Here is a 28,000-nt window from a genome sequence, read left to right as displayed (position 1 = left end):
ACAGCAGTTTTCAAAATGTTGACACAATATATATAATAGTTTACATTACATTATATCTACTTATTCCGTACCCAATATTTATATGACAAGATGATGTACAGCTAACGACTCTCACACAATATTTTACGCACTTAATTTATAATAATGTTTTGTTTAAAAATGTCTTTTTCATTTTTTATGGTAATTTTTTTTAGTCTTGCATGGAACAAGTACAGTCGCAAAGATATTAACAATAAATAGCGACAATACAGCAGTAGCAGAAGTCTCAGACGACAAGTAGTCATATTTGTGGCCACAAGTTGTGTTTCTTCAACCGTTTATTTGATTCGCGCATGGCGTCAATGGTTGTCCACTTGCTTATGACAACATGTCGGACGTCGACGTCGCTGCCGCTGGATGATGAGTGCTTTACCTGTAACAAGCAAGACGAGAAGTGATTAAATGACAGACAAAGAAGATTGAGAGAGATTAATCGTCCATCGATCTTCGACAGCAGACACTGCGCGTATCATCCTCGATCCGTTAACGAACGGCAACCCGGCTCCCCGCAGCCACTACTCGGCCACTTGCGAAGCTATTTTTATTTACTTATTTTTTTTTCCATTATACCGGGCAATATCACTTTCGCAAATCACTCGATACTTTTATACTGTATCCGTACATTATTAATCATCATGATTTCAAGTCATGGCCTAGCTTTCACCACGATTAGAAGATTTTTTAAAATAAATATCGTTTGAGAAATATATATATATATATATATATATATATATATATATATATATATATATATATATATATATATATATATATATATGTATATGTTTTTTTCCAATTTAATTAAGTCGTCATAATAATGACTAGACTTTTTTTTATTAATTACGTAACCATTGACTACTAATTTATTTTTAAAGATTTAATCAATTTTCTTAAATGTTTTAATTACCGGATAAAATAAAAAAATGAATTTTAAAAATTTTTAAATGTCATTAAATAAAAATTAATTTTTTATCCGCTTGAAAATTTCTTTCCGCTACTAAAATACATAGAACAAAGTTTAAAAAAATTTTTTTTAATACCATACAGCTCGAGAGAATGTTGCAGTAGTAGTATTAGTAGTAGTAGTAGTAGTAGTAGTAGTAAAAAATCTACAATGGCACGTATTAAAAGAGAGAAAAGAGAAAGATTATTAATTGGTTACACGATAAAACGGTGTTGGTTTGTACGGAGAGAGCGTCGTCGTGTAGACCCCCTGGTTCTTCGTAAAGATATGGGGCCACGCGACTTGTCTGTTGCACTCTATCCTGCGTCTTCACCCTCTCGTCTACCTCAACCGCTTCTATATGAACTCAGGACACCGCTTGCGTTCGTGTTAAACGCATTTGCGTGCGTGTTGCCGCGAGAATCCTTAAAGAATTTCTAAAGTACATCCTCCTTACATCCACACACGCAAAGATACACACACATGCTATCCACCAACAAGATTAGAGATGTATAGGTAGAAGATGGCCGGAAATATCCTGCACGCGTACCAACTGCTTGTATATACATATTCCCTCGGCCGTGTAAGTTAAACTTTTTTAACGAAGCTTATTTATTGGCATTGCCGCACCACCCTACAAATATCCATGCACACCAATACTTTTATTCAAAACTGTGTGGGCCTCATATGCAACATCAGCATGCGTGGTTTTAATGCTTGATCTGCGTTCTTGTGTCTTGTTGTTGTACGTTGTTATGTTACTGTTGTTGCTGTATCTTACCTATGGTTTACACCACGTGTCTTATTCGAGTGCATGGTATAGGGGATTGTATAAAGCTGAGGAATGGGAAATTATTGTTACAATGATGTAGGATCTGAGATAAAAATAATAAATATTTTTATTTTTAAATGTAATCAAATACGTAGGTTATAATTTTTTAAAATTCAAAAATTGATTAATCGATTGATTTTTCATGAAATCATTTAAATAACAGAAAAAGTATAATTTAAAACATTACAGTGTATTTTTAAAAGTCATCTATATAGTGAGCTAAGAGAAGATTTTCGACTGCGGCGGTTCTCAAAAAACAACGACACACTGAACAGCAAGTATGAGCGCCATGGGCCGTAAGGACTAACAAGGCGATTACTCACGATGCCTTCTCCCTTGTCTTAAGAAGTTACAAGCCAACTCTTAAGGTTTATTGCGGCAAACGCCTAAATTTGTACTTTACTAACGATCGAGCCGTCATGTCATTTTTTTTCATTCTTGTATTCAATAAATTTTTTTTTTTTCATATACGTATCAAAGCGGGCTCACAAAAATCACCGAGACGGATAAAGTATTTTTTCGAATGGACAAAAAGTACTGGAAATTTTTTTTATGATGTAATTTACAAAAAAAAGTTAATAAAAATTTAATTAAGACAGCCAGCGAATTGATAAAATTGATTCATTGGGGCATGAAGGAAGAATCGATGTGTACAATTCCGAGCTCAACAAACTGCAATTTAGTAAATTGAGGCCCGAGCGACGGTCTTTTATTTTTTGAATCTTTTTTATTTTATTTTACATTTAATTTTAGGGTCAAGTATTGGCAGTAAGAGGACGCGGGAGGGTGGTACGGACCCTAAAAAATGTGCACGAGCATAATCCAGAGAGAATAATGTGTTTGAATAAAGGAATGAAGGAGAAAGAAAGAAAATGAGTAGAATGGGTCTGATGTTGGTGCTCACTCTAAGTTCTTGAGCTCGCAGGTTCTTCTTTTGAGGGAAGGTCTAATTAGATTTTAAGTGAGAAATTGAGCCTGCCGGCAATTTTAAGGAAGCCGAACGCGCCGCCCTGATTAATATCATTATACGTTGTTCACTCTTCACGATATTTCTCTGATACTTCAGTACTCTCTCTCACCCTCATGTATGTGTGGTGTCTTCATATATACATATACATATCTAAAAATACCTACATACATTTTGAGGAATTTAAACCGCCGTCTCAAGAGTGCTCACTTTTAAAACTACCTGCCTAAGAATCTCCGATACGCTCGATTATTTTATAAAAAATACTTTCTAATTATTTAAAAAAATAACCACAAATTATTTGGTGTTTAAATAAAAATATTATCATCAACCACAATTAAAATCTATACTTAAAAGCAGCGACAAAGAATCAACAAAAGTTATTTCAAAATTTCAAATAACCCATTTAATATTATTAAACCATTAAACTATTTAAAATAATAATAATGATCGTGATACTCAGTATGTCCAATGGGGACAATAAAAAACTTTAATAACTACAATTGCTCGTCTGTTACTCAAAAAAATCCACTTTTTCTCTTATGTATAATAATAAAAATATTATTTTTTATTACACATTATTATTATTCAGAAATTTTTTGAGAAAAATAACGTAGTAACCCTTTCCACGACACGCAGATCACGCGATGTTTAAAAAAATATCTCGATATATGTTACGTTACGATTTTTAAAATAACCGACAGTCCTTTTTAATTTCACATATTCTGAATCACACAGTAAAGTAAGCAAATTTTAGTAATTTTCAAGCACGTAAAGATGGTTCTCCACTTATGTAATCAATACTAATAATAATACTAGCTTCATACATTGTAGCATTAAAAAAAAATGATTATTCTATTCTCCACAACACAAAGTAACAAGTATATTAATTACATACATTTGAAAACATCAAAAACGGTAACTGATCGTCATTATGAAAATTGAATTTTTTTTTTATCTTTTCTCAAAGTTTAACACAGAGCTTTTTTATTCATCTCGGCAGATCAGAGCGTCAATAACGTTTAGTACAGCAAGATGTGATGTATGATGGAACGTACGTAGGATGTAGGACGTAGTGTAAAGACGTAAAGAGCTACAATACGTTTTTATTCGGTAAATATAACTCGAGGATCATCTTTTAAACTTCTTTGCTCTCTTTAGTTACGCCTCTCGATGTATCAAGAGCAAGTCCGCTTCCTTACTACGATTAACGTCAACGTTAATGGCACTTCTTGTCACTCTTGATGACTGGATCGCTCGAAATGAATGGAGGGTATCGTCCCTCACGTATGTACATATGTTTATCTCGATGCTTTCTCATTTACAACTTTACTACGCGCTTAATATACTCGGTAGATGTTATAACATATATTTATTATTTTTGAAAATAAATTAGTATTTATAGAATATAGAAATATATTCCCACAAGAGTGAGAATATAACCAGACCCCCTTGTCTTCTCTAGCAACAATCGGCGAGCTCAGGTGTTGGGTAGTTTGACAGGCAAACACAAAACGTTTGACCGTTAGTATATATGTTGCATACTACATAAAAATATATGTTTGTATGTATGTGTGTGTGTGTGTGAGTGCTGTGCAACAAACATAATAATCATAACATAACACACAGATCAGCATCTGGAGGACTGGGAGAGTTCCCAAGTTGCAACTCCCAACTTGCGCACTTAAACCGCCATCAACTTGGACCGTTTTCTGAAGCTGTTGCTAGCTTATATTATATCTATAGATATAGATATACTGGTGAAATAACCAGTGGGCTCGTAGACGCACATGACATCGGGGTCGAGAGAGAACTCGATTTAAAAACAGGATTTTCGATCCCGTTCGAGAGGTGTCAGGAAACTCAGAAAATTTTATTTAATTATGAATTTTAAATTTATATACTTTTATTATTTATTCATTTATTGAGCAATTTGCCAAAATTAATGTTGTGAAGAAAATAAATCAGTGTTTTAATTTTTTTTTTTTTAATGATTTAAATAAATAATAATTCAACTTTTTAAACAAAATGCCAGTTGAAAAAATATTTATTTTAATTACCGTTTTATTCATTTTTATGAAATAAATTTATGTTGATACTTGACTTTATTTTTGGGAAAAAAAATTTTAAAAAATATTAGGTTATAAAAACTTTGCGCAAAGTATTTTTTTTACGAAAAATATACCAGCAGCCTTGAAGATAATGTCGATGATGAATGATTACTCCAAGATAAGCCGGAGCGAATGAGCGGCACCAGCGAACCAACGGTCAGAAACAATTCCCAAAGGAGTTAAAACTCAAATATGTTCTCATATTATAGCAAACTAGCGGTCTGTATGTATATATACATGTATGTTTGCCGGCAAAAGGAGTAAGGAGCAGAAATAAGGAGTAAAGAGTAAGAAGTAGCATCTCGAAGGCTAGAGACTCCTAGGGAATCTCGCGGTAAAACCGGTCGAGTCAGATCGAGAGCACCCGCTGACCGGGCGTCGACTAGAGACGTTGAGACTCTCTTTTACCTGCTTCTCTCACCGCCTTATCTCACTCTTTCTCTCTCTTACTCACTCATTTTTATTCCACAGCATCTACAATACACACAGTCCAGCTCTCTTATTTTTATTTTCTCATCTCTCCTGTATACTACTTCCTCTCCCAATCTCTCGTGTGTCCAAAAACCCAAGAGACTTACAAACTAACCCGGGAATTTTAATGGATATCTTGGCCCGGTAATTACCTGATTTGTTAATCATCTTGCAATTTTTTTTATTTATTTTTAATCATTTTTTTCGGACACCGAGAATGGATGAAGATTGGCTAAAGGTCAACTTCGAAGATTGAAATGTAGTGAGGTCAAACGAGGCCAAATGTTCGATTTGATTAATTAAATTGGACTTGACTGATTTGATGTGTCTTCTTTTAGATCTGCGCTTGTGTGTGTGAATATATGTGTGCGTGAATGTATACGCGGGCTTGTGATGATAGATAGTCATTTTCAATTGATGACAATTGAGTTAGTAAGTTATTAGGATAAAAAAATAATTCGTCGGCCTAAAGGAATATTAGACAGTAGGCAAGAGGCAGAGACAGAGGTAGAAAAATGACGTATTGTTCACTATTACTACTGTATACGCCCTCTTTCGGAAGTCTTTATCCTTCTCTTTTATTTAAAAAGCCACTGGTCTTGTGTCCGCTGTCCGGTGACCCCCGGTGACCTACCATTCCCCTCAAGATCGATCGCATGTCATGATTGATCAGTCATCATTATTATAATCATTTTCTTTCATAAGTATTCTCTTCATTGATTATTATTTTCGTAATAATATACACACACATATGACTGACGAATTGTCAGCTACTGATAACTTTTCAATCATTTCTCATTTTAATAATTAATACTTTACTTTAATTCTACTTCATTTAGAATACACATGTAATTTATTTTCGTTTTCTTAAGATTATTTTAAATTTCATTTTCCTAATGACTTTACTATGTTAAATAATATATATTATTTTTAAAATGTATTTGAATCAAGTGTGACACTGTGACTAATAGAAACCTATAGAAACAAATATCAAAAAAAAATATATATATGTATAAAGAAAAAAACGCCGCACGAGAAAGTTTTACCGTAGATTAACTTGACTGCGTCTCGAAATTCCACGATCACTTTTGAAGTAAAGGTCTTAAAGCGGATACAACCAAGTATATATATATGTATAAAATTCTGAGAGCATCAAAAAAGAATCCGTGCCAGGCAACGGAGTCGAAGGATTACGTTTCCCCCGTGACCTCGCTTCAGGTGTTGGTCTCTTTTATTAAACTCCATTTATATATATTAGTTCTTTCGCGTCATCCGGATATTCATAACTAAACTGTAATTCTCAATAGAGCGACCGAAAATATATATATAATTGTAAGTTGAAAAAAAAAAAAAAAAAATTATTCATAAAACAAAAATACGTGATTGTCATGACATAAAATCAATTTTAAAGTTTGGTCACACTTGAAAGAATGCAAAAATATTTTTTACAAAAAAAAAAAAAATTTATAAGGCCATCGAGATGACCAAATCTTGTTCACTCATATGTGTTTCATATATATATATATATATATATATATATATATATGTATAATTTTTTTTATACCCGTCTGATATGTATTCGATTCACGAAGAATAAGTGACGACGTTCCACTTTGGCACGAGACGAAAAACGTTTTAATGATTGTCATCTCATGACAAGAATGTGTACATCAACTCTCATTTTTTTTCGATCTTCTTCAAGTTTTATTACAAGTGATATTATTATTATTATTACTGCGAGTATATATTTTTATTTTATTTTCTTATTCATGGAAATAAATCACGACGTCGATATTGTATTGATAGTGGGCATCAATAGTCCCAGCAGTAAATAAAAGCTTTTTAGAATTATATTGCGATAAAAAATGAAAAATGTAACGTGGAATAGAGCAATCGAATGGTGACTTCCGTGGGATCGTAATGAGACATAATTACACGGGGGAATCGTATCGACGGGTATATATGGATGCCTTCGGAAACACCGCAGACTAACGCGATAATTACCGCTATTACCGTCAGCAATCCTCGTATTTAACTGCTAAACGTTCCTTGCTTACTAATCGAACCTACAAGAATCACTGTACTAGTACGCTCGATATACTCTACCATAATTTATATACGCATGTCGATACACATTCATATATATATAAATACACACAACTCTATTCAGCATTACCGGTCTATTAAGAAAATCAATTATCTTCAATAAAAAATTACCCACTTTCGAACATCAGTAAATTTTTTTTTATTAATTACAGCGACCCCTACATGAAAAAGTAACATCCCGGCAAAATAGTATGTATTCTACATTAGCTCACTCTATCCTAAGTATAAAAAAATGACAGCAGAATTATTCCAATGTCTCGAAAAAATATTTATCACTATGTAGCAAATTCATGTCCTTATATATATAATCGTAAAGAAAAACTGAACGAAAAAATAAATAAATTAAAAGAAAATCTTTTCAAATGATACCGATTGATCAATAATTTAAAAAAAAAATTTTTCCCAATTTTTTTATTAGATAAAAAAAATTTGAAATAGTTGTTTCAGAAGAGTAAAGTAAATTCACACGATGAGGGTAAATTTTACCTGTGCACTACAGTAACTCAACATCAACAGTAAGTAGTATATACGTAAACGTAATCCTGTAAGCAGCTCCCCTTATTACGCTCCGCAGGTTCCATTGTCGTGTGATCTTAACTTCTACGGATTATAAACTGTTTCTTATTTGGTATTAACGTTGTTGCTCTAAGCTAACACATAGTCATATACGTATACTACACGTGTGTACATATATATGCGGATAAAATGTATGTATGTATATATATATATATATATATATAATATTTAAGGTAAAGGCACTTTGTATCGGCATATAACATATATATGGCCTCCCGCTGAGCGAGCCATCTTCTATTTTCGCTCGAGCATATACGTGAATTTTTTCAAAGCTAAAGCTCTCAGCAGCCATCACCTAAATTTATTAAAATCTGCTTGGCTGAAGTAATGTAACGATCTACTACTTTCAGGATTAACCTCTAACAAAATCATTAAAAAATTTATTCACTAAAGGATTATGATTCTTCTCTTCTTTTTTTATATATATTTTTAGCCCTAAGTATCATATTGTCTCTTTCATTTTTCCTTTCGGAAAAGATATTGGGGAAAAAAATTAATCGTCATATCTGACCTTGTGACCTAAAGTAAGTCGGCCAATATGTTTTTAAAAATCCCCCATGATGTAGGAAATGCGAAACGTCTGTTCCTTATACTGCCTATATTAGTATAGAGAAAATCTATATGAGATAGATCATGAAACTCGTGACCAGCTGGCTGGATTTCCGACCCCCACGGGATGCCTTAGGTGCTCAGACTCCACTCAATCCTCCCGTACTTTGTATTACTTTTATTTCGTGTATTATTGTACACTATATTATGTATATTATACTATATATATTTGTAAACGTTTTAGACGGTAGAGCCTGATATGAAGAATAAGAGCAAAACGTGACAGTAAAAGTACATACAAAGCCATCGAGGGATGAACAAAAGCCATGCACAAGCCTGCATCAGTCTGTATACATACATACAATGACACATTGTGATGGATCTTTTTACGATACTGACAAGCAAACATTTAGATAAATATCACAAATCAAAAATTGAAAATATTAAATTAATTTCCACAGAAATTTTAACAAAATTTTGATCTTTAGATGATTAAATTGACGTAAAATTCAGCAAATAAAAATTTTACCGCATAGTAAAAAAAAAAAAAAAAATATATGAAACCCTAAAATATAAAATCCATAAAATAGGAAAACGTTCGATCATGTCCCTCAGTCACCACACGCGTTACATTCAGCACTAAGTGCAAACAAAAAAAATAAAAAAAAATTTTAGGGGTACTGATTTCATCCCCTCGACACAGAAGCTGCTAATGCGACGCAACAACAATACAACCACGTCCACATTGCACGCGTCCTACCGCTAATTCTCTTTACTTATTTTTTTTAAACACTCCCTTTACTTTTTTTTCGTCGGCTCTGCTGCAACCCCGCTATGTCCCCAAAACTGGAATTGAATTTCAGGAAGTAGATACACTACAATACGTCCTTTTATTATCATGCTGTAAAATTTTTGCACTTTTATACTGTATATACAGAGTGTAATGTGTGTGTGTGTGTGTGTATTTGTGATGAAACTCGCGAGTTCTAAATAGGACAACGTGTCCCGTTGGGCACCAAGTGCTACGCGCAAATGGAAATACCGGAAAGAAAAAAAATTAACACGTGAGTACGTAGGCGTGATTATTGTATAGTTTATAATAGGAGTGTCCGAGAGACAAAATAAAAATGCGACTCATGTTTTAAATCTTTGTTATAACCTTGGTTATGTTTTTTTTTTATCTTTCATTCAATCATCATCTGACTTGTCATCTGTAAATCATTCTCCTATTAATTAATTTTCCAATACTCTTATATTTACACATAAAAATTATGATCCTGGTTAGCGAACGATTAACAATTTTCGGATTTTCTTTTCAATAATTTAAAAAAAAAAAAAAAAAATTAAAAATATGCACATGTAGAAAATTTAAAAAACTATAGGTGCAATTTTTCGAAAAATGTTTTTTTTTTTTCAAATTTATCGTTTGTTAAAAAATCCAAAAATTATTAGACGTTAGATGATTCAAAATTATGAGCAGACATCGGACAAATTTATAATTATTAATAAATAAAGTAAATAATTTAAAAAACAAAATTTTTAAAAAATGCGCATTTAAAAAATTTTTTAATTTATAAGTGCATTTTTTATAAATATTTTTTTTTAAATTATTTACTCTATTTATTTTCAATTTTAAATTTGCCCGATGTCCATTACATTCACACTCATTTAAAATCGATTGTTAAAAATTTTATCTTCAAACCATCTAATAAATTATTTTAAAAATTCAATTGAACATACTTTAAAAGTTGAAGACGAAGTAATTCTGAAGCAAAAAAAAAAAGAGGAAAAAATATTCAAAGCTTAAAATAATATCAATTGAATCAGTAATCTTATTTTTACGACTCGCTCTCTACATCTCATTCAACTAACTCAACACTACTAACCTCACTCTCTTTTCTTCGCAGACATTTGCATGGCATTAACATCCGATTGTCGTCGCCAGCGCAAGTACACCATTTATATATGTACTTCATACATACGAACATGCATACATACATACAGGCACTCAAGTGTAAGTACAGTAAGAGAGATGATAAACCATTAAAATTACGTTTGTCAAGCGAGAGTAATTCAGCGTAAAAAAATTTGTACTCAAGGGTGTGAAGGTCAGGACCATGATAAAAAAATTAGCTAGAGTATTTTTAGCTTTCATTTCATATCAATTCACATGTATAACTCCGTTTATTATTTTTTATTATTATTATTCTTTTCTCCGTGTCATCATCATCTCGTCTCACTGTTTATCCATGTGTCAAGACACCTCTGCCACGCCATCAGAGAAGAGTAGAACGAAGCCAAAGAAGAGACATGCAAGCAACAGCAGCAGCAGCAGCGCCAGAGATACCAACATGATCTCCAACCAAAACATACATATCCAAAGGCTGATAAAAAAAAAATTCACGTCACGACTTGAATTATTCAAAGACCTTGACCTTCGAAGTCTTCGGGGAATACTCGGCTTCTTTTCTGCTCCGACAGTCTAATGACATACAAACTACTCATTTTTTTTTATCAACAATAAAGAGAAAAAAATATTTTTCTTACGTTTAAAAAATTTTTTTTTGTTTCCGTTGAAAAAAAAAAAATTTTTACGTTCTCTAAAAATTTATTTCTCGTGACATTTATACTAAAAATATATCAGTCACTGTAACAGAACGTACTTTATGACAAGTGTAGGTATGTATGGCTAGTATGCACCTGTGTGTGTATGATATTTTTTATTATCATGATTATTTATATATAAAAAGAGAGTAGAGAGTAGCTGAACGGTAGTTCAGTTGCTGTCAGACACGCTGTGATAACGATCACGCGAGAGTATAAAGACAGATAAAAACTTTGCGCTCCATTGATTTGTATATTTGGACACAAGTCCAACATTGAATTAACTGTATGCGTTTATCTTGACATATTATCTGAATTATTTAATGCCTCGTTATGTAAATTATAATTAATATTTTTTTGGTAAACTTTCGGAGCTATAACTCGATAATCTAGAGTATGGTCTAGATCATCGGGAGTTCAGTTATAGGAAATAAAAATTATAATATATAAAAACAACCAGTAATTAATGAAAAAAATTTATGTGCTGTAAGTGGTAATGAAGAAATCAAGAAATAATGCAGCGCTTTATTTGTAACTGTGTAGATAGACGATAATTTTTTTGCTGGAGTAATTTTTACGCGATAAAGAAATCTTAGATCAATAGTTAACACAAATGCGTTAATTACTGTATTAGTAGCTGAAGGATGGATTAAAAAAAGTTGATAAACCAGAGTAAGTACGCGCACAACACCCAAGCATGTATTTATAGTGTGTATAATAGCGTAATAGCGGATCGAGAAACCGCGAAGAGGAAAATACGTGCTTCTAATCGCGAACGAGCGACAATCCAATTAGGCATACTTTGGCGTTTCTCGCTCACCTCAACGTCAACCAATTAACTAAGAAATTTGCAAACTACGGCGCCACTACTTACTCTTTGATCTGACAATATATTACCTACTTAGTATTATTACGTTATACTTATTACAGTCTTTGTCTCGTTACAAAACAGAACAAAATTTTCAGTGAATCAATTAAAAGTAGAAAAAAAGTTCATTCATTAAATTAAAAATTTAAATATGAAAACAAAAAATTATATAAAATTTTGGGAAATCTACGGTTTTTATGGCGCCGTCAAATGACCGCGAATTCTTGTAGAACGACGAAATAAGGCTTTTTTTCAAATAGATGTAACTTTTTCAAAAATGAACTAATTCAGACCTTTTTTTAAAAAATTTTCATCTTTAAATGTAGTTTTCGGAAAAAAATACAAAAAAAAAATTGAGATATTAAAATCGATGAAATTTTTCACTTTCTTTAAAAAATCAAATTTTTCCCAAAATCCATTTCTCTCGAAAACGAAGCGAGATATCGAAAAATTTTATTATTAAAAATAGTCTTATTGTCTTGAGTTCTATATGTATTCGCGGTCATTTGGCGGCGCTACTAAAACCGTAGAATCTCCGAAATTTTTATAACAAAGAAAATTTTGAATAAAAATTTGATCCAGCAATTAGACAAAAAATGTAGGGCAAATGTGTCTTCCAAAAAAATGAGTTGAAAATATCGAAAAAATCCGTACTAAATTTTTTTTACTTTCACTATATTTCTACTCAGAACAAATAAATAAATTTCAATTAAATTTTTGAGAATTGATTTCAGATTTAAAAATTTTAAGTGCCTTAATTTGCCCCATAATGTGTTATATTATAGACCCTCGTATTACAGCATCTAAGAAAATTTTCACCGGAATGATTTTGCTACTTTCCCCTACATTTTCTCTGAGTCATAAACATACGATAAATTTTCGTAATTAATTAAATTAATTATTAAAAAGAATGTATCTAATAAAAACAATGATTTGCCCTCGAAAATAACAAATAGTAGACTATAGTACACAATAACAACACTAGTACTAGTACAAGTTGGCACGTGCACCAAGTGCAAGATTGCATCGCGACTGCGTCGATGGGGACTATCGATAAAATTGAGAATGAACAGTTGGCTGAATCCGGGGTCTTTTAATGAATGAATGAATGAACGTCTCGTGAATGTGGAAAGCCGCGTGAGAGTTTAGAGAGTACTAACTAGCATATCTCCAATCACACAGCAAACAGTTGCGCGCCCTTATATTACATAAATCGACTAAACATACAATTTTTCCCCCTCCCTTTTATTTCGTGCTCTTAAAAAATCAAGAAAATTTTTTTTATAATTACGCAGATTAAAGTCGTAGACTGAGGACTTAAGGACAATAAAATACAGTGATACACGATGAGTATTGTGTACAAGTGCGCGCGCATCAGTAGCACACATAAACATAACATAACATAGCAGAATGTAGCCTGCAGTACAGTGGAGATCTACATAATGTTTATTATGCTAACCTAGGCCAACGCGCTTGCATCAACAAGTGTTATATTATCATTCAAATAAAATGTTTTAATCTGCATACGTTTTATCGCCCTCTCGCGGCATGCGGAATGTGCATGCGGCACGAGACACGATACAGACACAACACTTACAAAGGGACGTTCCTTGCGTGCTTTGTGTCTGTATACATGTACTGTCAAAGTTCTGTTTTAATGTATATTTTATACATATACATATTTATACGTCTGTTTAAATATATGTATATGTATGTGCGTATGTTGTATATATATATACACACTAAATAACATGACACGCACGCGACGCGATGCGGCACGTGCAACGATCCTGCAGGTTCATCTGATCCAAGATGCTGCTACTCCTGATACTTTCTGCAGCATGTCTGTTGTACTGACCACTCTGAACTCAACTTGGACTCTTATAAAATTGTTAAAAATTTTTTATTTTATTTTATTGTGTCAGACTCATTGTATGGTTGTAAAACAATTTTATAATAATTGTAATTATTATTGTAGACATTCAAGATAAATTAATTGTCCAGAGGCTGTGTCTGTTTGTTTTTTATTCCGTGAGATATAATATGAATGACTCGACCGTGTAGATTATGTATTATATATAAAAAAGGAGTATTACTCAAGTACGCCTAATAGGGACAAGAATAATCGTTGGGCTTGTCTAAATGATCTTACGTGAGGTTCAAGATCGAGCGTGATTGCTGTCGATTATATGTATTTATATATATATATATATATATATATATATATATATATATATATGTGAAAGTAAAAGTTTTACGTGAGAATTATAATTGTTTTATTTAGTTTTATTGATAAATATATTCCTGTACTTCATCTAATTCAATGACTCAAAAAAATTGTTTATATATTTATGTTTTTAATTATTAATTTATCCAATAAAATTAATGATATGTAATTAATATCATTAAGTAACTTGGTTTCAGTTAAATTAATTTAGTTTTTAATGTTTTGTTTGAAGTTCGTTAATCATCATATAATTTTTTTGTCGGGCGATGATGTGAAAAGAATGAAAAATGGGATGAAAGATGAAAGGAAAAAAATAGTATTTGACTAGTCCAAGGTTTTAAAAGCTTCACTAATATAGACTAATGTTTTCGGACGAGACAATAGCATTTACATTGATAGTGGACGTTTGCCCTCAATTAACTTTATAAGTGAGTAAGGAGGCGTGTGCGCCCGTTGCTCTTTAAGATCACTCGTGCTCTGTATAACGTAATGTCTCTCATTGACTACAAGTGCCAAATCTCGTGAGCAAGAGACACTATATACATTCAAATATACATACATACAAACAAATATATACATATACATAAACCTACATATCTATAAATACATGAATCGTTTTCATAAACGGACATGTGTCCATATGGAATGCTACTGATGGCCATCACTTGATGAGGAGTGTGTGTATAGGCCTTTGCACCTGCCCTATCAATCTACCTATACCTCAACCGTATACTCGATAGATACGACGAGGCGTTTATGTATTTTTCTTATCCGTTGTTGTACGTTGGACAGTTAGACAGTGTACAGGGTACCTCAAGTAGAGATTCCTGGTATGGTAGGATAGGAACAAGTGGACAGCAGCCAGCAGAGAGAGTAAAGTGAACGTTACAAGTCACAATAAGACATGTATAAAGAGAAAAAGATCGGGATCTACGACGTCGTTATACTGCTACTGATACTGAAGCTGACAGAACGCGGTCCAATATCTTATCCCTCGTATACCTATAACTGTAACGAGTCGATTGATCGATGCATGGGTAAAAAACAATTTAATGAACCTGTCTGACCTCATTAATAATTTTTTTAATTTTACGTTGATGAAAAAACGTTCATGTTTTTTTTTTAAATTTTGAATTGAAAGACTCGAAGTTTATATTTGATAAGTATTTAAATTACTTAGCGTTAAAGTCCAGGCTGGTAAGAGGAAATAATTGTTAAGCAGGCGATTATTTGAACAATTATAAATAAATATATAAACGGCGATAGTTAAAAGCAGTATAATGCTGATGAGAGTTTACGTAAGTCAATGGTCGATTAATACGTAAGATAGATGGTAATTTTGTACACACCGCAGATGATTACTCACATTAAGTCTTTCTCTTAAGCATTATTATTTTTTCAGAATGTTAAATCACGCTTAAACACTCTTAAATGTATATTTATCGTCGCGATATATTTATTGGAACGTGCGCCCTTGATACAACTCTTTCGCACATTATAAACTCACATACATATATATATATATACAAAGATAGTCTGATTATTCTGATGGCAGAGAGCAATCGCGTGACGAGGTAAAATTCCTTAGAGATTTTCTTATTCGATCAAATCATTTACATCCAAGTACCAACTAGACCCAGCTTCGTTAATAAAGTTTTAAAATTTACGCTCATCATTTAATTAAACTTACTCACGTGCATTAATTACCCAATTATCAATTAAATGTAATTAATTATTAATTTTATACCTACTAAAAATTAATTTATAATATCTCGTGCAGTTTTTAATTCATCAATTATAATTTATTTTAATTAATATTTTAATCCATTCGTAAAACGTTTCAAATTAATCTGTAATATCAATTGGAATCAATAAATCATATTCGAACCTAATATACATATTATATGAAAAAAAAAAAAAAAAAAAAAAAATTTCACAATGAAAGTGTAATCAAAAAATCAATACCCAATGATAAAATAATTTTATTATTTGAAGCTTATGATAATTAATTGAAAATGTAAACGCAATATCAAAGTGTAATAAGAAATGAGTAATGAGAATAATAATGTCCAAAATATAAGTTAATAATAAAAAATATATGTATATTTATATATAAATACATGTGTGATGATGTAGACTCAGTAAGTTTCACACACGTGCTCACATCGTTTACTCAGCCAACGCCATACCTGAGTTATTTATCTGTCTTTTGCCCGGCAGCGCACATGCGGTTATACACACATTTAATAAACATACATAATATACCACGACTATATATATACATATATATACATAGTAGTCATATAGTAGTAGCCTAGTGTATTGTTGCTCATGGCTCCATCAATACATATATCTATACATCAATACATCTTACTTTGTTACTCGAAGAGTATTATATGAGAGACAAAAAATATTAAAAGAGTTTAAATATATACACGAGAGCAAGAGAGAGAGTAAGAAAAAAATAACGCGTGGGTCCCCGCGAGTTCCGAGTCGTTCAAGGCCTACCTGGTTAGAGACAGCCACGATTGGTCGTGCTACGACTGCGCAATACGGAGGTGCGAAGTTGTAGAGAAAAAATGCCGGCAAACTTGAGTCTACATACTCATATGTATATACAGATGTATATAGATATCGATATATGTCTATATGTGTGTATATATGCATGTATGTAAGTAGAATTGTGGAAAAAATGGTGAGGATAAAAATAAATAAATAGAAAATGTTTATCGAAGTTAATTTCTCGGTTGCTTGAGATCGAGTACCAAGACGATGGTGACATCGCCGACCGGAATCACCACGAGATTTATCCAAGTTTTTTTTTTTGCATTCTTTATGTACTTATTTTTCCAACATCATGGCAGGTTAGAAGTTTTAATAAGAGGAAAAACCTTGACTTGTCTTTACTATATAAACTAACACACGTTTGTAGAAAAAAAAAGTTGAAAAAAATATAGCTGATAAATTTTAATCTACAATTTAATAATTGTGCGCTGCATAATCTGAAAAGATTATCGAGAGATTTATTTATTTTCTAATTGTTAAAAAATAAATATGAATGGTTGTTATGAAAAAAATTAAGGGGTAATTTTGGATACTAATGAAGGTTCAATTGTCGAAATTAGGTTTAAAAATAGCAGTCTAATCTTTGGATTAGATAAAAATAAAAGAGCGCGCACCAGACTCCCTTGAGATAGTGACGTAAACTTAACCGGAAATGGAATGTAGGTAGCAGCACTTGTTAAGCTTACATACATTTGACTAGTGAATAAAGTAAGCGAGAGATATATTTAATAAAAGTAAGAGATAAAGAGACGAGAGTAAAACTAGTGGCAATAAAGACAGCAGCCGCAATTGTTTCCTCCGCACACGCGTGCCACTGCTATGCCACGTATACATGTTTTATGTACGCGCGGATGTGCTTCTCGACATTGTCAAGTCGTTCAACACACATACATATATATATATATATATATATATGACATAAGTTTGCTACCAAGTGTGGGCATTGGCTATTAAATCAATGCGCACAAGTGTTGAAGCTCTTCGCGCCTCTGATGCACCGGAAAGTACTTCCTTATTCAATTAAAAAAACAAAATACATGTATATATCTCATATTTATAAATAAAATGAATTTAAAAAATAATAAACATTAACACGTGTTACATTAAACCGAGTAAAATTTATGAAAGATCAGATAAATATTATGCTAATAAAGTCTCTTTAATCGACACATTATAATAATAATTGATAGTAAAAAACCTGACATTAAGTGATAGATATATATCTACAGTTATACTAAAAATATATATTTTCAATTAACCTATTGGACTTGAGTTGATCTCAAGTACAAAATATTAATGCGTAATGTATAATAAAAGATACAGGTGTAAATTTACTGAAACGTCTCGCGAGCTCAGTAGCCGATTATTCGGAAACTTTATACATAAACTGTCTTAATCGATATCCAATCGAGGGTCATGTACCTCTATTCGCGGTAAACCAATAAAACTTGTACTCATGTTTTATAAGTAGTATATTTACGCGCAACCGTGTTATACATTACCAATATTGTTTTTAAAAATGATTAAGTCAATAAATACATACGTTCACTTGTGTTTAATCTACATCCATATATTTATCGTACTATTATACTGTCTCTATATGTATGTATGTATATTTGAACATATTGCATCGTTCATTATATTGTCATTCTTCCTTCCATTTTAATTATCAGACGTCGACATTTTAATGCGCACGCAAGCGCCGATAATTTCGGTAGGTGTTAACATTTTCGTATTTCAGATATCACGTAAGTGTATGCTGTACAATACGTATATAAGAGTACGAGTGTGGGTGGACAAGGACACCAGGCTGAGTGAGAGAGAGATAAGCAAAGACTAAAGCGCATGTTCAGAGAGAGTGATATAAATTTTCAGCGCAAGCGTCGATTCACTTTCATCTCTACTATGCTTTTTTAATTCATGTCTACCAATATGACATTTAACAATCAATCAATCAATTAATTATCAATAATTTATCAATTAAAATGATAAAATTTAATATTTATTTAAATAAGTTAATGACTTTGGTGGTTATTTTTTTCCAATGACGTTTCGTTTTAAATTTTTCCTATACTCGTGCGCCCGTGAACACGTCGCTCTGATCTCTTTTCATCCCTGCACGTCCCGGTCACCCTTTTAGGGATGCATGCTCATTGTTTGCGCGTGTTACGCGTCCTGCGGGGAAACCGTCCGACGATTTCCTGATGACACCTGGTTCCACTCGTTTTCTTTATATTTTTTTCGCCTCTACCGCTATTGCTATACATTTTTTTACACACACAGTAATCTCTCCCCTTGCACGTTGTTTCGTTCTCGTCCTATCTCACACTCTCGGGTTATTACCGTGTGGGTTGTCATTTTATTTCAACTTTTTTTTTAGATTTCCTTTTTTTTTACTTTTTTTAAACTATACTACAACTCCAGACCCCTAGTCTACAAACAATGTTACTTTACATACACAGATTTGTTTAGATGTTTTTAACTTTTTAAAATAAGATTTTGTTGTTTATGCATTAATGCTTAGGATCCAAGGAAAAAGATATTTTCTTTTATTTATAAATATACTTGGGATTGAAGTTAAAAAATTATCAGAACAAAAAAATTTTAAAGACCGCTCAATATCAGAAAGTAAACGACTGGTTACTGGCCTGTCGTCGTCTTCGTTGTCGTCGTCGTTTCAAACCCGGAGATTACTACTATTACAATATATTACTATGCCTACTGTATAATACGCGAGTAAAGTCCCAAGCGATCGAGACTATCGAAACATGAGAGCACATGCTCATAAACTGTGTAGTCATAACTAATATCGTCTCAAACCACCAACCGCTTTACTTCTCATTCACTTAGCTTATAGATAATAATATATATTTACCTATACAGCGAACATATAGGTATACTCATATTCTATATAAAAACACGAGTATCCGATCGGGTGCAAAATTTTGAAGCCTTCAATTATATCAGAGTTTAAACCTGATGTGATAGATAAATAAGATGGATAGATGGTGTCGCGCTCATATCAAGTGCTGCAATTAAGCAACTCGATTTCATTCAATCAACCGCTCTTGCATATTTGCATGCTACTTGTATAGAAGTATTTATACGTTGATGATGACTGCTGTTTTATTATATTATTTTATATATGTACTATACACTGGGTTTATCGTGTGTAAACGCATAAACACACTCCACTAGTTGCATTTCTACTCTAAATTAATCTCACGCCAGCACGCAATCTAATGCATCGCGATCAGTAGTCTTAACTTTTATCCACGTGATTTTTTTTTCTCTAATGCATAACGATCGCAATTTTTAATATCTGAGAAGTATTAAGTTTTAACGATAACTATTGTACTGTAAAAAATTTACGGAGTGAAATAACTCCGGTGAATTTATTTTAATATTGAAACTCCGAAACGGAGTAAATGCGGATTTAGATAAAATCTAGACTACTCCAAAATTACTCTGCTGAAAAAACAAACTATGCGAAGTAATTTTTTCTTAAACTCAAAAACTCTGAGTGACGGAGAGAATTTGTATTTAAATAAAATCCGTAATCACTGCAAATGAACTCGCGATTTTTTTCAATGTAATATTAAATAATAATTTTGACTTTAATGTGAGCCAATACTTAAATAAAATATCCACTGATTATGTTCCCTTTGGACTCTTAATTATTATTTTATTTTAAAAAAAAGTCTGCAGCTGAACTCTGTAGCCTTCATAAATTAAATTTCTTTATTATAAGATAAAGATAAAAAATAATAGAAAAAGATTTGCTGATCATGTGACACAGTGAAAGTATTCACCGATGTCTGGCAAACCATCTGCGTGATATCTATATCTATTTCCAAAATCACTTGTCACTTGTATAAATCAATCTTATGGTAATTTGATTTTTTTTAATGAGCAGATATATATATATATATATATATATATATATATATAAATATACACATATATATTTTTAAGAAATCATACAAGGACGTTTAATATATCTCAAGTCACATCAACGACTTATTAATTTTATTTTAACACTAATAAAAATTAATAATATATATATATATATATTGAAACTCTACTTTAAAAAAAATGTATATTAAATTTAAAATATTATAATTTAAATAAAGAGCATGCAATTATTTGAGACATAAAAAATGATTGATTTAATTTACTTATTGAAGAGATCACTAAAAATAAATATTTATAATCAAGACTAATAAATAATTATTAGTAAATTGGAGAAAAAGGTAATAATGGAATAAAGGATGTATAAATAAAACCGTAGTCAATGAATTATTGTATACTTTCATCTCGTTTATTAATTAAAATTCAGTAGTAATTTTCTGCCATTCTAACAAAACGTGTTACCACTCGCCTGCAGATTTTATTTTGTCATCTTTAATATTATTTTACGTTAATAATAATTAATAATTAATAATAATAATATTTAATAATATATAATAATAATAATATACAGGGGAATTGGAATGGATTTCTCGCAAGTGACCTTTTGTCATTTTCTGTCTTTTTTGCACATATCTCACATACGTCAACTCGCATACGTCGCACTCGTCTCTCACAGTAATTCTTAACTCGTGTACGGATTTCAGGTAATATGTACAAAGAGAATACGGGTTCTATTGGCTAATTTATATTTTCGCTGTTTAATTATTTATCATTAATTAATTAATTAATTTTAAAAAATTATTATCTTTATAATTAACCTCACTCCCCATCCAATCATAACGTTATATAATTTTATATTTTTTATTATTTTAAATTCTCTTTACTCTCAATTTGCTGTACACACGTTCATTTATTTATTTACCTATTTAATTATTTTATTTATTAAAATAACAAAAACCAAAATATGCAATAATTAAACAACGCACCAAGCGATCGGTTATCTTCGCAATAATTCCGCTTTCATTACAATTTTACAGTTTTTTTATTTTATCATCAACGTAATACCCAAATATTTTCTCAAAACATTTGTTTTTATCTCTCTCTCCGTCGGTTTTATTTTAATAAAAATAAAAATCAACAAATTTTACACACGCGCTTACGAGAAAAATAATAATCGGTGGGTAATAACAATGACAACAATCGATTAATTACAATAAAATTAATAATATTTATAATAATAATAATAATTATATAATTAATAAAAAATAGTGATAATAAAGATAATAAGTATAATAATAAAAATAGCTTAAAATAATTTACATATCATATGTATCACCAGAAAATCCGATTCATTTTTTTCTCGTTTAAATAAAAAAACCATGCGTAAAATATTACATCTACTTTTATACAAAAAAAAAAACACCTTAAAAAATATATTACAAAATATATTTATCTTAAAAAAGAATAAAAAAAGATACAGAAAGCGCAATTATTGCGATGTGGTCACCAATCCTCGAGAAATGAAAAAGTGGATTTTCAATAATCTTTTTTATTTTATAAATAAATCCGCTCTTTTTTGATAAATTTAAATATTACAGTACCGCGTCAACGCGATTTACATGCTTTAATAAATTTAATTTAACAATATTCGCTTAAAAAAATTCTTTTGTTAAAAAATCTTTCTCTCTCCGAAAAATGGTCTAATCGCATACGTATTAATTTTTTTTTTTTAAACTTCGTACATTTAAATAAACCTTACGGCCACTTTAAGACCTAGTCACTTGGGTATTTTAGATCCTAGTATTAACATCAGAACAAAATTTTACTTATGTTGAGATAAATCCACTGCAAGCGTATATATATGCATATATTAGAAGATAATATATGTATATATATATTAGAAGTAATAATAACCATAATCATAATAATAATAATAATAAAATAATAATAATAATAATAATAAAAAACCCAAGACTTAGAATATGTAGGAACAATGCAAGTAATACTAGTATTACACAAAAGTATATAATAAATATATATATATATATATATATGACGATGATAATACGCTTTGTTTCATTCTCGGGGCCAGTTGCACAGCGAGCGCGTTTATATACCGGGTTTATTATTAATTACCATTATTGTATTATTATATATATTTAAACACACATTATCGAATTCTGTTTGCTTGTTTACATTTATTAAATACCTTTGTAATGAAAAATCTTCGCGACAGCCCATCCCCAAACAATTAAAACCATATATAAATGTATAAATATATATATACATTTTCCAAATTACTTTTTTATTTTTCTGCGATCCGTTTCAATGAATAAAATAAAAGAAGTTTTTAATTAATAAAATTGATAAAATTACACTCGTTTAACATCTGGCCACAAGCGTTTTACAATAATTTATTAACTAAACAAATTAACAAAAAAAATAATTAATAAAAATAATATTCGGAATGATTCATTTTTTTTTTTACAATAAAACGCGGCAATAATTTTTGCGTTGTTTTTTTCTTTTTTTAATGCGCTCATAAAATTAATATAAATTATTAATTAATAGACTTTTATTACACGTACTATTTTTTCCTCATTAATGTTTTTTTTTATTTTTCCAATTAATCTCACCTCCATACTTACTAATAAAACTTATCAGAAAAATAATTTAGCGGATTAAAAAATTATCTAACTCCAAAAAATAAAAATACAAATTGATAATTTAATTTTTCCGGTTCATTATTAATTTAACATACAATTTTCGCTCATTCAAAATATTTATCATATATATACTCATCAATAATGCTTAGTTTTGAATTTTTTTCTAAAAAATCGGGGGGTGGGCCGTAGGATAATTACGCCGGTGACGCGCGACGCAGCATGCTTACATACTTAACTTACGATATTTATCTGTTACATTATTTACAGTTCATATTTACGTATGTTACATCACCCGGTGGATTTGCACACGACAAATTCCACACGGTCGCAAAGCACTCCCCTATCCATGCACATATGTATATAAATATACATACCTACATGTATAGGTAATAGTAAAGTTTGCCTGTATGCGTTCGTCCCTCTCTCATCGGTGCGTTTACGCTTAGATCAATTTTTTTTAACTTTTTACCACGTATAGCCATCAATTTAACTAATTTAACATCTATGATAAATACAAATATATATATGACCGTTTTCAAAATTTAATCTCGGTGTGTGTCCTCACAAAAATTATAGTTTAAAAAATAACGCGTCGCGGTTTTAATTGCGGAAAAATAATTTACTTTGCAATTTGTAAAATAAAAAAAAAATAAAAATATAAGCGCAGCAACTGCCGTCGTAGGGTGGGTGGTATTTATATTTTTTTTTTGTTCTGAGTATGCAGTACTCACTCTCACTGGAACGAGAGCCAGTTCTCGGGAACGCTTGAAGAAGAAGAAGTAGAAGAAGAAGAAGAAGAAGTTACATTTTTCGTTCTTCTCTATTTTCTGGTTGGGTTGTATGTGAGTAGTAGTAGAAGGTAGCAGTAGTATTAAGTAGTTGTAGTAGTAGTAGTAGTAGTAGTAGTAGTTGTTATTGTTGTTGTATCATTACTATTTATATTACTATTAAAATGTATGTTGTGCGGTCGGTTTGTCTCTTGATGATGTGATCCCTGCGCGAGAGATGTTTAATGAGTTTTAATAAACTATTAGTGGTTTGGACAACACACCCGGATATGAGTACGAACAACAAAGGGCTTACGGACATATTTAATACGACACTTTTTTTAGCAATACAATTTAACCGTGAAAAATTTTTTTCTCTTTTTAAATTTAAGTTATTACTACGTTTATGATGATGATAATAGGGTGTCTTGACGTAACCAATGCGTTACTGCCCGACGGCGAGTCACTACGCGAACGCCACTTGGTCGAGAGAGACACACGTCACAGAACAAACAAACAACAATTTAATAACAACAACGTCGGTACGACGAAGAGTGAGGTCCGTAATTATAATAATAATATTAATAATAATAATAATAATTATATTTATATATATATATTATTTGTTACAATAGATTGTCCTTAAAACTGTCATTAGTTTCTGGCAGTCCTTAACTTAATAATTGTATTAATAAACGTCCTCTTCTTCGGCGAGACACAATGTACATTGATTTATATTTATTTAATTCATGTTTTAAATTTAATTATTATAAGTATTTCGTTGCCGCGAATTTAATAAAAAGAGTTCATATATATTATTTTTTTATTAACAAAAATTAAACTCGCGGTAATTCGTATTGTCGCAGCGCGAATTGATCGAGCTGGACGTACGGCCGACGGCCTCCCCGGTGCTCCGACGAGACCTCGCTCCGTCTCACATAATCGAACGCAATAAATTCCTCTTCCGATGGCAGCTGATCGTTGTCATCGTCGTCGTCAATAGCAGCAGCAGCAGTTGGCACTTGCATACCGCGGACCAACTGACGATGATGGTGATGTGGCTGGTAGTGATGTTGCGGCTGCCACTGCAGCTACGAAGCACCATATCCGGTGGTTCGCGCCTGGAGGTAGTGATGATAGAAGGGTGGTAACCCTTCAGGGCTGGTTGGGTTCGACTGCGAGCTGGTTATAGCGAGGCCCAGCGGGGGAGGCCCTGGCGAACGCTAGTGGGCCGCAAGCGAGTGTGCCGTGAGACCCTGAGGGCTCAACATTGGTGGGCTATGGCTGTGACCCATCGGCGAGCCGTGAAGATGATCCTGCGGATGGTAACCCTGGTGAAGACCACCCTGGCCTTGGTGTCCTGGTGGCATACCCTCCATCATACCGTCGCCCAGCGTGTTTGGAGGTGTCATCCTCTTTTCCTTTTGCCGACGGTTGCAGAACCACACCCTCACAACTTCTTTTTCCAGCTGCAAACTGTCTGCCAGAGAAGTTATCTCCTGAGCTGATGGCTTAGGCTGTTTGTGAAAGTGCTGCTCGAGGGCACCCTTTACTGACACCTCAATTGACGTGCGCTTTTTTCGTTTTCTTCCCTGGGCCGCGATCTTGTCGATACTCGTAGGTGAGCCCGTCGTCGAATCAGCCTCTTCCAGCCACTTTTGAAGCAAAGGCTTTAGCTTGCACATGTTCTTGAAGCTCAGTTGTAATGCCTCGAACCTGCATATCGTTGTTTGGGAAAACACATTGCCGTATAGTGTACCGAGCGCAAGACCAACGTCTGCTTGAGTGAAGCCGAGCTTGATCCGTCGCTGCTTGAATTGCTTGGCAAACGCCTCGAGGTCATCGGACGTGGGAGTGTCTTCTTCACCGGCACTGTGATCCCGATCAAGCGGATGTCCCGGATGAAGTGGATGTCCCGAGGGTGGACTGTGATTATGGGCCTCTCTCAGGTGATGTGGCAGTCCCGTTTGGTGGTTATGGAGCTGGTGTGGATGCTGATGTGGGTGCTGATGAAGCATTCCATTCATTGCAGCATGATACTGCTGCAGGGTAGTCGGTGATGCTGCACCACCGCTCGGATTATAATGAGCCGACGGAACAACTGGTGCGTGCCAAGAGTGTGGTGATCCCATGCCGGGTGACTGATGTGGACCCCGATGATGCATACCCTGGACGGAGTCCGTGGCCGTCGCCGCGGCGGTGAGAGGTTTTACATCTAAACTCGAGTTACCCTGGTGCGGATGGTGATGAGGATGGTGAGTTGTATGGTGCATCCCCATGGATGCCGCCCAAGGGTCGTTTCCTGGTTGCAAACTGACCCATGGATTTGCCGATGACAAGCTCGCCGGATGCGACAATCCGTTTGGCGACGGCGACGACGACACTTGGTGATGGTGGTGATGGTGATGATGGTGCTGCGCCGCCGATAAATATTTCATTTCTCCGGCATCGGCAGCGCTGCGAGGCGAACCCGATGAGTACCCACTTACAGCAATATTCATCCCGAGAGCTGTACCTGAACCACCGTCCAGGTCGGCCGATACTGCGCTACTAATCGGCATGTACGTGGTAGCTGCCATCTACTCCCTGCCCAGTCAACGCGAAGACTGTCCGCCCTCGTAATTGTTTACAAGTCCGAGTAGCACCCACTAGATTGTAGCAGGATACCACTTTTCGGCTTATCAAATTTCACCTCAACAACTGAGACCCTTACTGCCTCTTTCTTTATTATTATTATTGTTATTACAACACACTCTCAAGAAGTAATATTATATATGTGTATGTGTATGCCAACCTGTCGGCAATCCAATTGATCGATTAAAGCACTTGCCGAGATTGGGTTTTAAGGGTCTAGGTACTGGGTACTAGGTATACAGAGTTGCAACAACCGTGGGACTCGATTCGATTCACCGAATCCAAGGGTTAGCACAATTACTATTATTATATTATTATAATAGTAAAATAATGTTCAATAAAACTTGTCCTTCTCTATTTTATATTTATTAATTAATATTATTTATTTATATTTTCATTCATTGCCAATGTTCGGCGGTGGATTACACGATTTTACTATTTTCACTACATCTCTTTCCGAGTTCTTACGCATTTTTTATATATTTATTTATGTCACTTCAACACCCAATTATTTAACAATTTTTATTTTATTTTTTTTTTTTTTTCACTTGTTATCAAGCGACAAATGTGGTCCCGTGTGTTAAAGTCACGCACTATCACCCATGCCTACATTCGTCGAGTTATTCACTTAATTTTGTCCCGAACAAATTTATCAACTCATCAATAAATATTGATGGGGATTCACTCCCAATTTATCGGCGCACTTGATCCACCGTTCGTTAAATATATTTTCAAATTTTCTGACGTAAAAAAAAAAAAATCGACCGTCGCACGAATTTTTCGTCTGTCAAGACGATGACAAAAAAAATATCAATTATGAGGGCAATGCTGACGCGAGTCCGCGAAAGTCACGAGTAAAAGACTTGAACTCTTTGACGAATATCTTTTACACTGGAGTAAAACACCCGTAGTACAAGTAAACTATCAAGTGTAACTATAAAACTTTACTACTTAACTTTACTCAACTCAACTCGGCTCGCGGGACAACGACTGCGACTGTACACACGAGGACACGAACGAGAGAGAAAGAGAGATAAAAAAGAAATAATAATAATATATAATAATAATACGGGAGAGAAAGATATCTTGTTGGCTCTCATGCGTTATGCATGTCGTAGCTGAGAGCGACTGACTGCCTCGCCTCGCAGCTCGTCCGAGGTTCC

General features: G+C 32.9%; 1 protein-coding gene across 2 annotated transcripts; it reads right to left on the bottom strand.

The window, feature by feature from the left end:
* Nucleotides 1-3: 3 nt before the first annotated feature.
* On the bottom strand, nt 4-28,000 carry LOC103574577 (POU domain protein CF1A). Of its 2 annotated transcripts, XR_008403402.1 has the most exons (2): nt 24,168-28,000; nt 4-412 (listed from the first exon to the last, which is right to left on the bottom strand). XR_008403402.1 is itself a non-coding variant. In XM_053737449.1 (1 exon), the coding sequence occupies exon 1, from the start codon at nt 26,780-26,782 to the stop codon at nt 25,427-25,429; it is 1,356 nt and encodes a 451-aa protein (XP_053593424.1). In that variant the 5' UTR covers nt 26,783-28,000; the 3' UTR covers nt 21,158-25,426. The 2 variants fall into 2 exon arrangements, 1 of the variants encoding a protein (XP_053593424.1); XM_053737449.1 differs by lacking the exon at nt 4-412 and having other exon boundaries at nt 21,158-28,000.

The sequence above is a fragment of the Microplitis demolitor genome, chromosome 3, assembly GCF_026212275.2.
Source record: "Microplitis demolitor isolate Queensland-Clemson2020A chromosome 3, iyMicDemo2.1a, whole genome shotgun sequence".
NCBI lineage: Eukaryota > Metazoa > Arthropoda > Insecta > Hymenoptera > Braconidae > Microplitis > Microplitis demolitor.
This window is presented reverse-complemented; position numbering and strand designations above follow the sequence as displayed.

Excerpts from the sequence above, each read along its gene's own strand:
- LOC103574577 (XM_053737449.1), bottom strand. The coding sequence starts at position 26,782 with ATGGCAGCTACCACGTACATGCCGATTAGTAGCGCAGTATCGGCCGAC.